Genomic DNA, 14,821 nt, shown 5'->3' on the forward strand with positions numbered 1-14,821 from the left:
TTTATGGGGGGGGTTGTAGGGGAAAAATGTGGTGCAGGGGGGTTATATGGGGGGAAAAGGGGTGTGAGGAGTGTTCATGGGGGCATGGGGATAAAACGGGGTGCAGGGGGGTTATATGGGGGGAAAAGGGGTGTGAGGAGTGTTTATGGGGGCATGGGGATAAAACGGGGTGCAGGGGGGTTATATGGGGGAATAAAGGGGTGTGAGGAGTGTTTATGGGGGCATGGGGATAAAACGGGGTGCAGGGGGGTTATATGGGGGAATAAAGGGGTGTGGGGAGTGTTTATGGAGGTGATAGGGGTAAAATGGGGGTGCAGGGGGATTAAAGTGAGAAATGGGGGTGCAGAGCGGTGTGGAGGGGTATACAGGGCAAAAGGGCTGTGGGAAGTGTTCATGGGGTGCAGGGGGTTAGGGGGGATTTAGGGGGGAAGAGGGGGGGTCTCGGGGCTGGAGGGGTGCAAGGGGGGCTTATGGGGGAGTTTAGGGGAAAAATGGGGTGCAGGGGGGTTATAAAGGGAAAAAAAGGGGTGTGAGGAGTGTTTATGGGGGCATAGGGGTAAAATGGGGGTGCAGGGGGATCAAAGTGAGAAATGGGGGTGCAGAGTGGCATAGAGGGCAAAAGGGGTGTGCGAGGGGTGCAAGGGGGTCCTTATGGGAGGGTGTAGGGGCAAAATGGGCTGTAGAGGGGTTATAAAGGGCAAAAAAGGGGTGTGAGGAATGTTTATGGGGGCATAGGGGTAAAATGGGGGTGCAGGGGTGTTAAAGTAAGAAATGGGGGTGCAGAGTGCTACAGAGGGCAAAAGGGGTGTGGGGAATGTTCATGGAGTGCAGGGGTTTGGGGGGAAACGAGGGGGCAGTAGAGTATAAGGGGGTATATGGGAAAAAGGGGTTGCAGGGGATGTGTATGGGGGTGTAGGGATAAAATGGGGGTGCAGGGGGGTTGAAGTGAGAAATTGGGGTGCAGGGTGGTATTCTGGGCAAAAGGGGCGTGCGAGGGGTGCAACGGGGGGCCTTATGGGAGGGTGTAGGGGCAAAATGGGGTGCAGAGGGGTTATATGGGGGGAAAAAAGGGTTGTGAGGAGTGTTTATGGGGGCATAGGGGTAAAATGGGGGTGCGGGGGGAATTGAGTGAGAAATGGGGGTGCAGAGGGATATAGGGGGCAAAAGGGGTGTGGGAGAGGTGCAAGGGGGCCTTATGGGGGTGTAGGGGTAAAATGGGGTTATATGGGGAAAAAAGGGGTGTGAGGAATGTTTATGGGGGCATAGGGGTAAAATGTGGATGCAGGGGGATCAAAGTGAGAAATGAGGGTGCAGAGTGGCATAGAGAGCAAAAGGGGCATGCGAGGGGTGCAAGGGGTGGCCTTATGGGAGGGTGTAGGGGCAAAATGGCGTGCAGAGGGGTTATATGGGGGGAAAAAGGGGTGTGAGGAGTGTTTATGGGGGTGTAGGACTAAAATAGGAGCAGGGGGTTAAGGGGGAACTGGGGGTGCAGGAGGAGACAATAGGAAGGTTATAGGCAGGAAAGGGGGGTGCAGAGGGGGAGTATCAGAGCCATGGGGTGGGCAATGAGGGCAGGGAGGGTTGGTGAGGACAGAGGAGGTTCTGGGGTGCCCCATTGCCTCACCACATCCCTCCTCATCAGAAGCGTCGTGGCAGTCGGGCCGGCGGTCGCAGCGATACTCCAGGGCCACGCACTCCCCGCTGCCACAGGAGAACTCCCCGGCGGTGCAGGCGCGAGGCTGGGGCGTCACTGCGGCCAGGGAGGGGGCGCAGGGTCAGGGGGGGCACCCCAAAACATCCCCCCCACCCATATAATTCAGCCAGCAGAGCGACGCAGGTTGGGATGCGCTGCTCTGAGGTTTCCAACCCCAAACTGCTCCAGAGCACCCCAAAACCCCCCAAAACCCCCCCAGAGCCCCCCAGTCTCACCGGCTCCCAGGCGGCGGAACTGGAAGCCCAGCGGGGAGGTGAGGTAGGAGGCGATGGAGCCCCCGGCCAGCAGGTCCCGCAGGACCCCCCCGAGCTGCGCCTCGTCCCCGTTGCCCTCCGAGCCCACGTCCAGCTCCACGAACACGTCCCCGTCCAGCTGCCTGGGGGACAGCGGGTCAGCATCCCAGAGCGGCCTCACTGCACCCCCAAACCGGCCCTGAGCCCCCAAACCACCCACACTGCACCCCGAGAACTGCTCGTCACCTCCAATGCACCCCAGCACCTCCAAATGCTTCAGTCAGCCCAAAAATCCCAGCAGCTCTTCACTGCGCCTTGAAACGTCCTCACGGCAACCCAAGAGCCCCTCTTTGCACCCCAAAACATTCCCATCACTGCCAATCCACCCCAACACCCTCAAAACCTCTCTGTCCTCACAAAAATACCCCAAAATTTCCTCATTGCACCCCAAAACCTCCTCATTGCACCCCAAAAGCCCCTCATTGCATCCCAGAACACCCCCTTCACCTCCAATCCACCCCATCACCTCCAAATGCATCAGTCACCCCAAAAATCCCTGCACTCCCCAAAGTTTTTCATTGCACCCTGAAATGTCCTCACTGCAACCCAAGAGCCCCTCTTTGCACCCCCAAAACATTCCCATCACTGCCAATCCACCCCAACACCCTCAAAACCTCTCCGTCCTCACAAAAGCACCCCAAAACTTCCTCATTGCACCCCAAAACCTCCTCATTGCACCTCAAAATCTCCTCATTGCATCCCAAAACATCCCCTTCACCTCCAACCTGCCCCATCTCCCCCAAACATCTCCATCATCCCCAAAACCTCCCTGCACTCCCAAAAGCTCATTGCTGCACCCCAAAACTCCCTCATTGCACCCCAAAAGCCCCTCATTGCACCCCAAAATCTCCTCATTGCACCCCAAAACATCCCCTTCACCTCCAATCTGCCCCATCACCTCCAAATGCATCAGTCACTCCCAAAAAATCCCTGCACTCCCAAAGCTCCTTGCTGCCCCCCAAAACTTCCTCGTTGCACCCCAAAAGACCCTCATTGCACCCCAAAACATCTCCTTCACCTCCACTCTGCCCCATGGCCTCCAAACATCTCCATCATCCCCAAAACGCCCAAAAGCTCCTTCTACACCCCAAAACTTCCTCATTGCACCCCAAAATCTCCTCATTGCACCCCAAAAGCCCTCACTGCATCCCAAAACCCCCTCATTGCACCCCAAAACATCCCCTTCACCTCCAATCTGCCCCATCACCCCCAAACATCTCCATCATCCTCAAAACGCCCAAAAGCTCCTTCTACACCCCAAAACTTCCTCATTGCACCCCAAAATCTCCCCAGATGATGCCTTGCTCCACCAGGCCCCCCTGCCCCACCTTTTCCCAACGTCCCAAACCCCTTAAACCCCCCTGGGCTCCCCCAAGCCCCCCAAAGCCCCCCAATCCCCCTCACTCACTTGATGAAGACCACGCTGACCACCTGGTCCCCAGGCACTTTGTAATACTCGGACTCCAGCTGTCGGAAATGAGGGTTCAGGATGGTCCCCCGGGTTCCCCCAAAGGGTCCCTCGGGTGCCCCCCACCCCTGCACCCCCCGAGTGCCCCCCAGCGCTCACCGTGTCCACCACGGCCTCGGAAATCTCGCGGAACTCCTCGGAGTCAGGGTCCTCCAGCCGCGGGCTGTAGTCGATGCTGCGGGTGAAGTTCACCAGAGCCCGGAAATAAACTGGGGGTGGGGGGTGCCAAAGTTGGGGATGGGGTGTCAAAACTTCTGGGGGTGACACCTGCACCCCCAAAAAATCCCCCTCGCCCAGCTGTGACCCCCACCCAGCTGTGACACCCCCCCGTCCAGATGTTCCTTGTAATCCCCAGCTGTGTCCACCCCATCCCCACAGGGATTTGGGATCCCACCCAGTAAAGCACAGGAGGAGGAAAAGTGGGGGTGCAGCAAAAGGGGGGTCCCCAAAAAGTGTCACTTACTGATCGGGGGGTCGTCCTCGGGCTCGGCCACCACCATGCCCGCGGGCGCGGGGCGGGGCCCGGGCGCTGCCCCCGGGGAGGAGGAGGAGGAGGAGGAGGAAGAGGAGGAGGAGGATGAAGAGGAGACAGAGGTTGAGAGCGGTGCCAGCAGTGGGGCCCAGCCCGGGGCCAGGTGCCATCCACAGTGTCCCCTTACCGGTGGGTGCCAGCCCGCTGCTGTGAGGCGGGGCCTTGACGCTTGGTGGCCAGGGGACACCGCTGCCATCCTCCCCGCTGCCATCTGCCACGGGCACAGCGTGAGGGTGGCACCCGCCCGCGGGGTCCCCATGCGTGGGCACCCACCCACGGTGACACCCATCCACCCATGGTGACATCCACCCGCCCATGGTGGCACTCACCCACCCACGGTGACATCCACCCGCCCATGGTGACACCCACCCACCCATGGTGACATCCACCCACCCACGGTGACATCCACCTGCCCATGGTGGCACCCACCCGCCCACGATGACATCCACCCGCCCATGGTGGCACTCACCCACCCATGGTGACATCCACCCACCCACGGTGACATCCACCTGCCCATGGTGGCACCCACCCGCCCACGATGACATCCACCCGCCCATGGTGGCACTCACCCACCCACCCATGGTGACATCCACCTGCCCATGGTGGCACCCACCTGCCCATGGTGGCACCCACCCGCCCACGATGACATCCACCCACCCATGGTGGCACTCACCCACCCACGGTGACATCCACCCGCCCATGGTGACACCCACCTGCCCATGGTGACACCCACCTGCCCATGGTGGCACCCACCCGCCCACGATGAAATCCACCCACCCATGGTAGCACCCACTGCCACCAAATGCCACCAGATCGCAGTGCCACCCACAATGGGGACCATGTGGTCATCCACACATCCATGGTAGCCACCACCTGGTGACATTTTACTGCCACATGACACCAGGTCCTAGTGCCATCCACCATGGGGACAACATGGGAGCACCCAGGGTGGTTCTACCCACGGTGACACCCACGGTGATGCTCACCCCCTCAGTGCCACCCTGCCACTGTCTGCCACCAAATTCTGGTGGCATCTCTGTTGGGGCAGCACGAGCGGCACTCGCTCGCTGTGACATCCACCCACCCAGTGCCACCTTATCACCAGATGCCACCAGTCCCAGTGGCATCAAGAACAATGAGGACAGTGCAAGCAGCGTCCAGGGTGGCACCCACATACCCAGTGCCACCTTAGTGCTGGGTGCCATCAGGTCCCTTTCCCATCTGCAGTGGGGACAGGTGAGTGAGTGGCACCCGTGGTGGCACCAGCTGATGGTAACAACCCCCATGTATGTCACACCCATCCACGGTGACATTCAGCCAAAGTGACTACCACTCCCACAGGGTCCCAGTGCCATCCACTGTGCAAGTGGCACCCAGGGTGGCATCAGGACCCACCCACCCACCCTGCTGTCCCCTCACCTCCAGAGGCCACCAGGTCCTCGTCATCTGACAGGTGTCGGTAGTAGCGCCGTCCCTGCGTGTCCCCGACGTGATCGGCCACCGTGTCCTCGGGGAAGGCGTCGGCCCAGGCATGGGCACTGCTGGTGACCTGGGGACAGGGCCACCGTGGGACGGGGCCACCGTGGGACGGGGCCACCATGGAATGCGACACGTCACCCCGGGGGGGACGGGGGTGGGGGTGCGTGGCTGTGCGGTGGCGTCACCGGGAGAAGGGAGCGGGATGAGCTCATCACACACCCCCGGCATTCCTGCCCCCACCGGCACCGGGATCACCGGGATCACCGGGACTGCCTGCACCGGGATCACCGGGATCACCGGGATCACCGGGACTGCACCGAGATCACCGGGACCGCCGGCACCGGGACGTGCATGTGCAGGCCCTGGGGAGAGTGCCCCGGAGCCCGGTGTGCAGCCACACGGGAAGCGTGTGCACACGTGTTTGCACTGCTCCACGTGTGCGCTGACACGGGGACGCGCGTGCACGCTGACATGTGGCCGTGCACGCGCGTTTGCACCAGCACCGAGGCGCGCCCGCGGCCGGCCGTGCACACGCGCGTGTTTGCAGCACCACGCGTGTGACAGCACACACACGGCGACAGTCACACCCAAAGGTGGCTGTGAACACCTCCAGGTGCCAGGGAACGCTGGCACTGCCACACCCGCGCCCTGGCACACTCGTGTGCCCCAGCCGGGTGTGCCCCAGCCCGGTGCCCGGGTGTGCCCGGTGCCCCGGGGCCATGCACACGCGTGTGCCCCAGCCGGGTGTGCCCCAGCCCGGTGCCCCCCGCCCCGGCCCCGGCAGGAATCCGTCGCTGCAGCACTTTGCTGTGCAAACAAGCGCCGGGGGATTAGGCGGGACGAGGGGGGGACGGGACACGGGGGGAACACGGGGGGACACGGGGGGGCCACGCTGTCACACGGACCGGAGGACTCAACACCCCAAAGGGTCCCTCGTGGGTGCCAGCCCGGCCCCCGTGCAAGAGGAAACTGAGGCACGGGGCCGTGTGCGCTTGGGGTGGCTCTGCCGCTCCCCAGATGTGCATTGGGTGCTCACCCCACATCCCCACGCGTGTCCCCAGCGAGTGGGGGCTCTGCCATTGTCCCCACGGGGGTGGCTGCTCAGTCCCCACATGGAGTGTGCGGGGGCACTGCCACCGTGTCCCCCACTCGTGCCCCGAGCCCGTGGGTGTCCTGGAATCACCCCCACTCGTGCACTGAGCCAGTGGGTGCCCAGCCCCTGCTCCCCAGCCCCTGGAATTTCCCCCCACTCATGCACAAAGGCCGTGGGTGCCCAGCCCGGGCGCCGCAGCCCCTGGGTGTCCTGCAATCACTCCCCACTCGTGCCCCGAGCCCGTGGGTGCCCTGGAATTGCCCTCCACGCGTGCACCAAGCCCGTGAGTGTCCAGCCCCTGCTCCCCAGCCCCTGGATGCCCTGGAATCACTCCCCACTCGTGCCCCAAGCCCCTGGGTGCCACCCCTGCTCCCCAGCTCCTGGAATCATTCCCCACTCATGCACCAAGCCCGTGGGTGTCAGTCACTGCTCCCCACTCGTGCCCCAAACCCGTGGGTGCCACCATTGCTCGCCAGCCCCTGGAATCGCCCCCGACTCGTGCCCTGAGCCCCTGGCTGCCCAGCCCCTGCCCTGGTTGTGTCCTGGAATTGCCCCCACTCGTGGCCCGAGCCCGTGGGTGCCACCCTTGCTCCCCAGCCCGTGGATGCCCTGGAATCGTCCCCCACTCGTGCCCCACTGCCCAGCCCCGCTCCCCACTCGTGCACTGAGCTCCTGGGTGCCACCCCTGTTCCTCAGCCCCTGGCTACCCTGGAATCGCCCCCACTCGTGCCCTGAGCCTGTGGGTGCCAGCCCCTGCTCCCCAGGCCCTGGAATTTCCCCCACTCGTGCCCCGCGCCCCTGGGTGCACAGGTCCTACTCCCCACCCGTGCCCCGAGCCCGTGGGTGCCAGGCCCCGCTCCCCACCCGTGCCCCACTGCCCAGCCCCGCTCCCCACCCGTGCCCCGGGCCCGTGGGTGCCAGGCCCCGCTCCCCACCCGTGCCCCACTGCCCAGCCCCGCTCCCCACCCGTGCCCCGGGCCCGTGGGTGCCAGGCCCCGCTCCCCACCCGTGCCCCACTGCCCAGCCCCGCTCCCCACCCGTGCCCCACTGCCCAGCCCCGCTCCCCACCCGTGCCCCACTGCCCAGCCCCGCTCCCCAGCCCCATCCCGGCCGCAGGAAGCGCAGCCGCGGGCCGGGTGTCCGGCGCGGTCGGCGCAGGGTCGGGGCCGATCCCCCCTCTCCGGTTACCGGAAGCCTCTCCCGCTCCCCGGCCCCGCAGCCCCGGGCGCCCGGGCCCCCCCCGGCAGCCGGGACCCCCCCGCTGCCGCCGGGGCACCGCGCCCGGCCGGACGCCACGGCCCCGCCGCCGCCGCCGCTCACATTTTCCACTCCCCGGCCCAAATCCTGCCCCGCACCCTGGGGAAAACTCGGCGGGGAAGGGGGGCGAGGAAGAGGAGGGTGAGGAAGCACCACGCTGCCAACCCCCCGCTTCCAAAGTGCGCCCCAAATTGGGGGGGAAAACCTCACACACCTCCCCCCCCCCTTTATTTCGGTGTTCCCCGGTAGTTTGGGTGTTCCCGCACTAAAATCTGGATGTGGCCCCTCAAATGTCCAAGTGGCCCCCAAATCTGGATGTGCCCCCCCCCGTTAATTCATCCGGGTGAGGAAGAGGAGGTGACGCAGCACAAGAATAATAACCGGGGGGGGTTATTAATAGCAGTCCCCCCCTGGCTTATTGTTCCCCCCAAGGTCATGCTCAAAGGTGCTTCCCCCATGAAAAAATTCCCCTCTCCCCACTGCCGGGGGTCCCCAAGGGCTGGGGGGCATTGGGGTCACCCCAGGGTTTGGGGGGGCTGCCAGCACAGCTGTGGGATGCTGGTCCCGAGGGGAAGGGGGGGGGACAGAAACAGCTGCTCTGACCCCCCCGTCCCCCCCATCCGCCCCCGGGATTTGGGGGTGAAACAGCTGCGGGGTCACCGGCACGGCCGGGCAGAAAGGGGGGCCCCAAATATGCGCCTGCCCTGCCCCCTCCCCCCTGCATTCCTCCCTGCTGGCATTGCCTAATTTATCCCGGGACGGCTCGGGATAGCGGGGGGAGGAACGGGAGGGTTTGGGGTGAATGGGGTTTGGAGGGGAGAGTTTGGTTTTAGGGGGGATGTTTTGGGGGGGAGATGGGATTTTGGGCAGGGGGAGTGATGGGTTTTTGGGCAGGGAGATGGGTTTTGGAGAGTGGAGATGGATTTTTGGAGGGTGGAGATGAGTGGCAGGGTTTTTTGGGGGGGAAATGGATTTTTAGGGGAAGGGATATGGGGGTTTTTTTGTGGGGGGGAGGTGGGTATGGGGGGAGATGGGTTTTTGGGGGTAGGGGTATAGGCAGATATTCAGGAGGGATTTTTTGGGGGGGAGTAGGTTCATTTGTGACATAACAAGACTTTTTGGGGCAGTGTCGGGTTTTCATGGCAAGAGGGGAAACCCAGGAGTCCTGGCAAGGACCCAGCGTCTGAGCTGACCTTCCTCCCCGCCTTCCTCCTCCTCCTCCTCATCCCATAGCCGGGCCATCTTTGGCGATGGGAACGAGCCGGAGGCGAGAGGCCATGTGAGCCGCGGGCCCGGAGGGTCCCCGAGTGGCCCCGAGCGCTCCCAGGTGGCCCCAGATGCCCCCAGGTGTCCCCAAACGCCCCCAGGTGTGCCAGGAGCCCCCCCAGCAGCGCCGTGGCCGCGCGTGCCCCGGGCACACGCGTGTGCAGAGCGTGCGTGGGGTGTCCCCCCCTTCCCCAGCCCTTCCCCCCGGGGCACGCTGATCTTATCGCGCATTCCTGCTTCGCCCTCCCCTTCCCCCCCCCACCGCATTAACCCTTCGCAGCCCGTGCAGGTGGCGCCCACCCTCCGTGGGCCGCGTGGGAATGGGAACACCCCCCCACACGTGGATGTAGGGCCAGCATCGCGGCCAGGGGGGTCATGGGGCTGCTCCGTCCCCAAATCCCCCCCCCCCCCCCGTTTCTCAGCAGAATGAAGGGTGGGGGGTTGCAAAGTGGGGCTCCCCCCCTCTGTCCCCCCCCGGGCGTGGGTGGGAGCCCCACGGAGAGCGGGGGGGCCGCGCTGGCAGCCCGGCCCCGAGCACAAGGCCCCCTCTGTTCTCCACGCCGGGCACCCGCCCAACCCCAAACCGCCCCCGGGCCCCCCAGCCCGCACCCACCGGGACCCCCCCGCCCATCGGTGCCACCCCGAGGTGCCACCCCCGCCCCGCTGCCCCCAGCACGGTGGGGAGCCCCCCAGGGGCGCCCCCCCCCGGGCGGGTATTTTGGGATGGTTATTTTTAGGGTGAGCGGCGCCACCATCACCCTTTAAATTTAGCCGGGGCGGGGGATGGGGTGCGGTGCGCACGGGGGGGACCCCAAAAGCAGGATAGGAGTGTCCCTATGGGTGACCCCCCTACCCAGGGCAGGGGGTGGGGACAGGGGGGCTGGACCGCCACGGGGGGGTTTGTGGGGTGATGGGAACCATCCCCACTCCGGGGTCATGGGGGACCCCAATTCCCTGAAGGAATGGGGGGTGACAGAGCCCCCCCCCCCAGACTGGGGCCCTCACACGGGGGTCACGGGGACCCCAGTACCATAGGGATATGGGGTGGGTGACCCCATGCACCCCCGGTCCATGGGGGACCTCACGCCCCATAGAGGACAGGCAGGGGGACCCCAAATCCCCCATTCCCAGATGGGGCAGGGCATGGGGAGAGGGACCCCCCGATACTTTGGAGGGACACTGCAATTCCCAGGGGGGGCCCTGGGGTCTCCACGGGACTCTGGTACAGGGGGGGACCCCCAGTCCCTTGGGGAGGGGGGCAGGAGGCCAGGGACCCCCTGGTACAGGAGGGACCCCCCAATCCCTTCAGGAACAGGGACCCCCACATCTCCTTGGTGTCCTGGGGGACCCCAATTCCGGGATCACAAGGATCCTCAAGTCCTTCGAGAGACACAAACTCCGTGAGGGACCCCAACTCCCAGAGGGATCCCCAACTCCCAGAGGGGTTCCTAACTCCTCTAGGGGACCCCAACTCCTGCAGGGGACCCCAACTCCTGCAGGAGACCTCAGCTCCGAGGTACCCAAATCCTTTAGGGGATCCCAAAATCCTGTGGGGACCCCAACTCCTTTAAGGGCCCCAAATACTTCAAGGCACCCCAAAACCACAGGGGGCTCACAACTGCTCCATGGAACTCCCACTCCGGGGACCCCAACTCCTGTAGGGGACGGGAATTCCAGCTCCCAGGACCCCGACTCATTTGGGGATCCCAGTTCCGTGTGAGGAGACCCCAACTCCTGCAAGGGCCCCCAGATCCTTTCAGAGCCCCCAAATCCGCGGGTGGAGACCCCGGCTCCCTTCAGGCACCCCAAATCCTTTAGATCTCCCCAACTCCTTGGCGGGACCCCAACTCCTATAAGGGCCCCAAATACTTCAAGGCACCCCAAAACCAAAGGGGGCTCACAACTGCTCCATAGAAGTCCCGCTCCGGGGACCCCAACTCCTGTAGGGGACCCCGACTCCTGTAGGGGACCCCAACTCCTATAGGAATTCCAGCTTTCGGGACCCCGACTCCTTTGGGGATCCCAGCTCTGTATGGGGACATTCCAGCTCCTGCAAGGGCCCTCAGCTCCTTTCAGAACCCCCAAATCCGCGGGTGGAGACCCCGGCTCCTTTCAGGCACCCCAAATCCGTCAGAGCTCCCCAACTCCTTGGCGGGACCCCAACCTCCAACTCCTTTGGGGATCTTAGCTCCGTGTGAGGAGACCCCAACTCCTTTCAGAGCCCCCAGCTCCTTTCCGAGCCCCCAAATCCGCGGGTGGAGACCCCGGCTCCTTTCAGGCACCCCAAATCCGTCAGATCTCCCCAACTCCTTGGCGGGACCCTGTTGAGGACCCCAACCCCCAACTCCTTTGGGGATCCCAGCTCCGTAGGGGGAGACCCCAACTCCTTTCAGAGCCCCCAAAATCCGCGGGTAGAGCCCCCGGCTCCTTTCACACCCCCCAAATCCTTCAGATCTCCCCAACTCCTCGGCGGGACCCCAACTCCCAGCTCCTTCCCGGGACCCCCCAGCGCGGTTCGGGGTCCCCGGGCGCCCCCAGCCGCACTCACCGGCCCGAGGCTCCCCAGCAGCAGCAGCAGGAGGGTCCGCAGCGCCGCCGGGCCCCGCCGCCCCATCGCCGCACGGCCCCGCCGAGCTCGCCCCGCTCGCTCCGCTCCGCTCCGGCCGCGCCGCCGCCCCGGGACCGCCCCGCCCCCCCCCGGTACCCCCCCCGGCCCGCGGGGCGGGGCCGCGCAGCGCGCGCCCGAGGGGGACACCGGGGGGGGGGGGGGGAAGGGGACACGGCGGGACACGGCTGGGGGATGGCACCGGGACACGGGGACACCGGGACACGGCTGGGGATGGCACCGGGACACGGGGACACCGGGACACGGCTGGGGATGGCACCGGGACACGGGGACACATCCGGGAACGGGCACGGGGACACGGGGACACGGCTGGGGGATGGCACCGGGACACGGGGACACATCCGGGAACGGGCACGGGGACACGGGGACACGGCTGGGGGATGGCACCGGGACACGGGGACACGGGGACACGGCTGGGGATGGCACCGGGACACGGGGACACCGGGACACGGCTGGGGATGGCACCGGGACACGGGGACACATCCGGGAACGGGCACGGGGACACGGGGACACGGCTGGGGGATGGCACCGGGACACGGGGACACATCCGGGAACGGGCACGGGGACACGGCTGGGGGGATGGCACCGGGACACGGGGACACCGGGAACTTGTACCGGAACACGGCGGGACACGGCTGGGAATGGCACCGGGACATGGGGACACGGGGACACGGCTGGGGATGGCACCGGGACATGGGGACACATCCGGGGAAATGGCACCGGGACACCTCTGGGAACTTGTACCGGGACACCGGGACACGGCTGGGGAATGGCACTGGGACACCGGGACACATCCGGGAACGGGCACGGGGACACGGGGACACGGCTGGGGAATGACACCGGGACATCCCCGGAAACTCCTACAGGGACATAGGGACACTCCCGGGAACTTGTACAGGGACACGGCGGGACACGACTGGGGAATGGCTCCGGGACACCGGGACACGGCTGGGGATGGCACCGGGACACGGGGACACCCCCGGGAACTCCTACAGGGACATGGGGACACTCCCGGGAACTGGCACTGGGACACCCCCGGGAACGAGCTCTGGGACACGGGAACACCCCGGGAACTCCTACAGGGACACAGGGACATTCCCGAGAACTAGCACTGGGACACGGGGACACCCTTGAGAACTGCCACTGGGACAGGGGGACACATCTGGGAAGTGGCACCAGGACAGGGGGACACCCCCAGGAACTTGTACAGGGACACGGGGACACTCCCGAGAACTGGCACTGGGACACAGGGACACCCCTGAGAAGTGGCACTGGGACACGGACACGTGGGACACCCCCAGGAACCGGCACAGGGACGCGGGGACACCTCTGGGAACTTCTACCAGGAACTGGCACAGGGACACCCCCGAGAACTTGTACCGGGGCACTGGGACACCCCTGGGAACTGGCACTGGGACACGGGGACACTGGGTCACAGCTGGGAAATGGCACTGGGACACTGGGTCACAGCTGGGAAATGGCACTGGGACACTCCCGAGAACTGGCACCGGGACACCGCGACACGGCTGGGAACGGGCACGGGGACATGGGGACACCCCGGGAACTTGTACTGGGACACCCCCGGGAACGGGCACCGGGACAACCCTGGGAAGTGGCACTGGGACACCCCGGGAACTTGTGCGGGGACATGGGGACACCTCCGGAAACTGGCACTGTATTTTGGGACAGCCCCGAGTGATTGTACCGGGACATATTCGGCGACTGGCACTGGGACAAGGGGACACCACTGGGAAATGGGGACACCCCTGGGAACTGGCACTGGGACAAGGGGACACCACTGGGAAATGGGGACACCCCTGGGAACTGGCACTGGGACAAGGGGACACCACTGGGAAATGGGGACACCCCTGGGAACTGGCACTGGGACAAGGGGACACCACTGGGAAATGGCACCGGGACACCGGGACACTCCCGGGAACTGGCACTGGGACACACGGACACCGCTGGGAACTTGTACAGGGACAGGGGGACACCCCCAGGAGCTTGTACAGGGACACGGGGACACCCTCAGGAACATCTGCAGGGACACGGGAGGCACGGGGAACACGGAGGGGCGCAGGGACACCGGGGGACAACTCTGGGGTCTCGCGGAGTTTGAGGACTGTGACACGGGGACACCCCGGGAACATTTACACGGAGGGACACGGGGAGAAACTCTGAGAATTTATGTTGGCGTGTGTGGGGACGTGGGGTGACACCCCTGGGAACGCTTGCAGGGACACCAGGGGGACGGGGGGACACATGGGGACACCCCTGGGAACGTGCACTGGGTGTGGGGGACAGCCCTGGAGACTTTTGCAGGGACATGGCGGGGACACAGGGGACAATTCTGAGAGCTTAAACTGGGACCCGGCTGTGTGGGGACATCCCTGGGGACTTCCAGGAGGGCACGAGGGTGCGTGGGGACATGGGGGACATGGGGGTACAGGGGTGGTCACCTGTGGAAACCTCTGCTGGGACACACGGGTGCCTGGGGACACCGTGGGACGCTCCTGGGAACTTCTCCTGGACGTGGAGGCGCATGGGGACACTGTGGGGCAGCTGTGGGAACTGGCACAGGGACACGTGGGGACACCGTGGGGACACTCCCGGGAGATTTATGGGGACACAAGTGTGGGGAGAGAATGGGGAGGCACCCCTGGGAACTTTTATGGGGACAAGGGGTGTGTGGGGACACCCCTGGGGACTTTTTCAGGGTCGTGGGGTGCAGGACATCATGGAGCACCTGTGGGGACATCTATGGGGACACAGGGGTGTGTGGGGACATGGGGGCCACCTCTGGGCAGCTGCAGGGTGACACGGGGGTGTCACTGTGGAGCACCTGCAGGAACTGTTATGGGGACATGAGGGGACATGGGGGTCACCCCTGGGAACTTTTACAAGGACGTGGGAGCGCATGGGGACGCGTTGGGATACCCTGGGAACTTCAACAGGGACACAGGTGTCACCTCTGGGGACTTGTACAGGGTCATGGGAGCACTGCAGGGGACATGGAGAACTCCTGTGGGAACTTCTATGAGGGTTCTGGTGTGCATGGGGACACCTTGGGACACCCCTGGGAATTTTAATAGG

The 14,821-nt window shown here is 64.8% G+C and overlaps 1 protein-coding gene across 1 annotated transcript in view; it reads right to left on the reverse strand.

Moving 5' to 3' along the window:
* HSPG2 (heparan sulfate proteoglycan 2) overlaps positions 1–11,751 on the reverse strand; it is a 47,668-nt gene extending 35,917 nt beyond the window's left edge. The window contains 7 exon segments of the mRNA XM_058818602.1: positions 1,625–1,750; positions 1,930–2,090; positions 3,416–3,474; positions 3,575–3,684; positions 4,135–4,218; positions 5,427–5,556; positions 11,651–11,751. Coding sequence (XP_058674585.1) covers positions 1,625–1,750; positions 1,930–2,090; positions 3,416–3,474; positions 3,575–3,684; positions 4,135–4,218; positions 5,427–5,556; positions 11,651–11,716 — 736 coding nt within the window. The 5' untranslated portion in view covers positions 11,717–11,751.
* Between the last annotated feature and the right edge of the window lie 3,070 nt (positions 11,752–14,821).

The sequence above is a fragment of the Ammospiza caudacuta genome, chromosome 22 (assembly GCF_027887145.1).
Source record: "Ammospiza caudacuta isolate bAmmCau1 chromosome 22, bAmmCau1.pri, whole genome shotgun sequence".
Taxonomy (NCBI): domain Eukaryota; kingdom Metazoa; phylum Chordata; class Aves; order Passeriformes; family Passerellidae; genus Ammospiza; species Ammospiza caudacuta.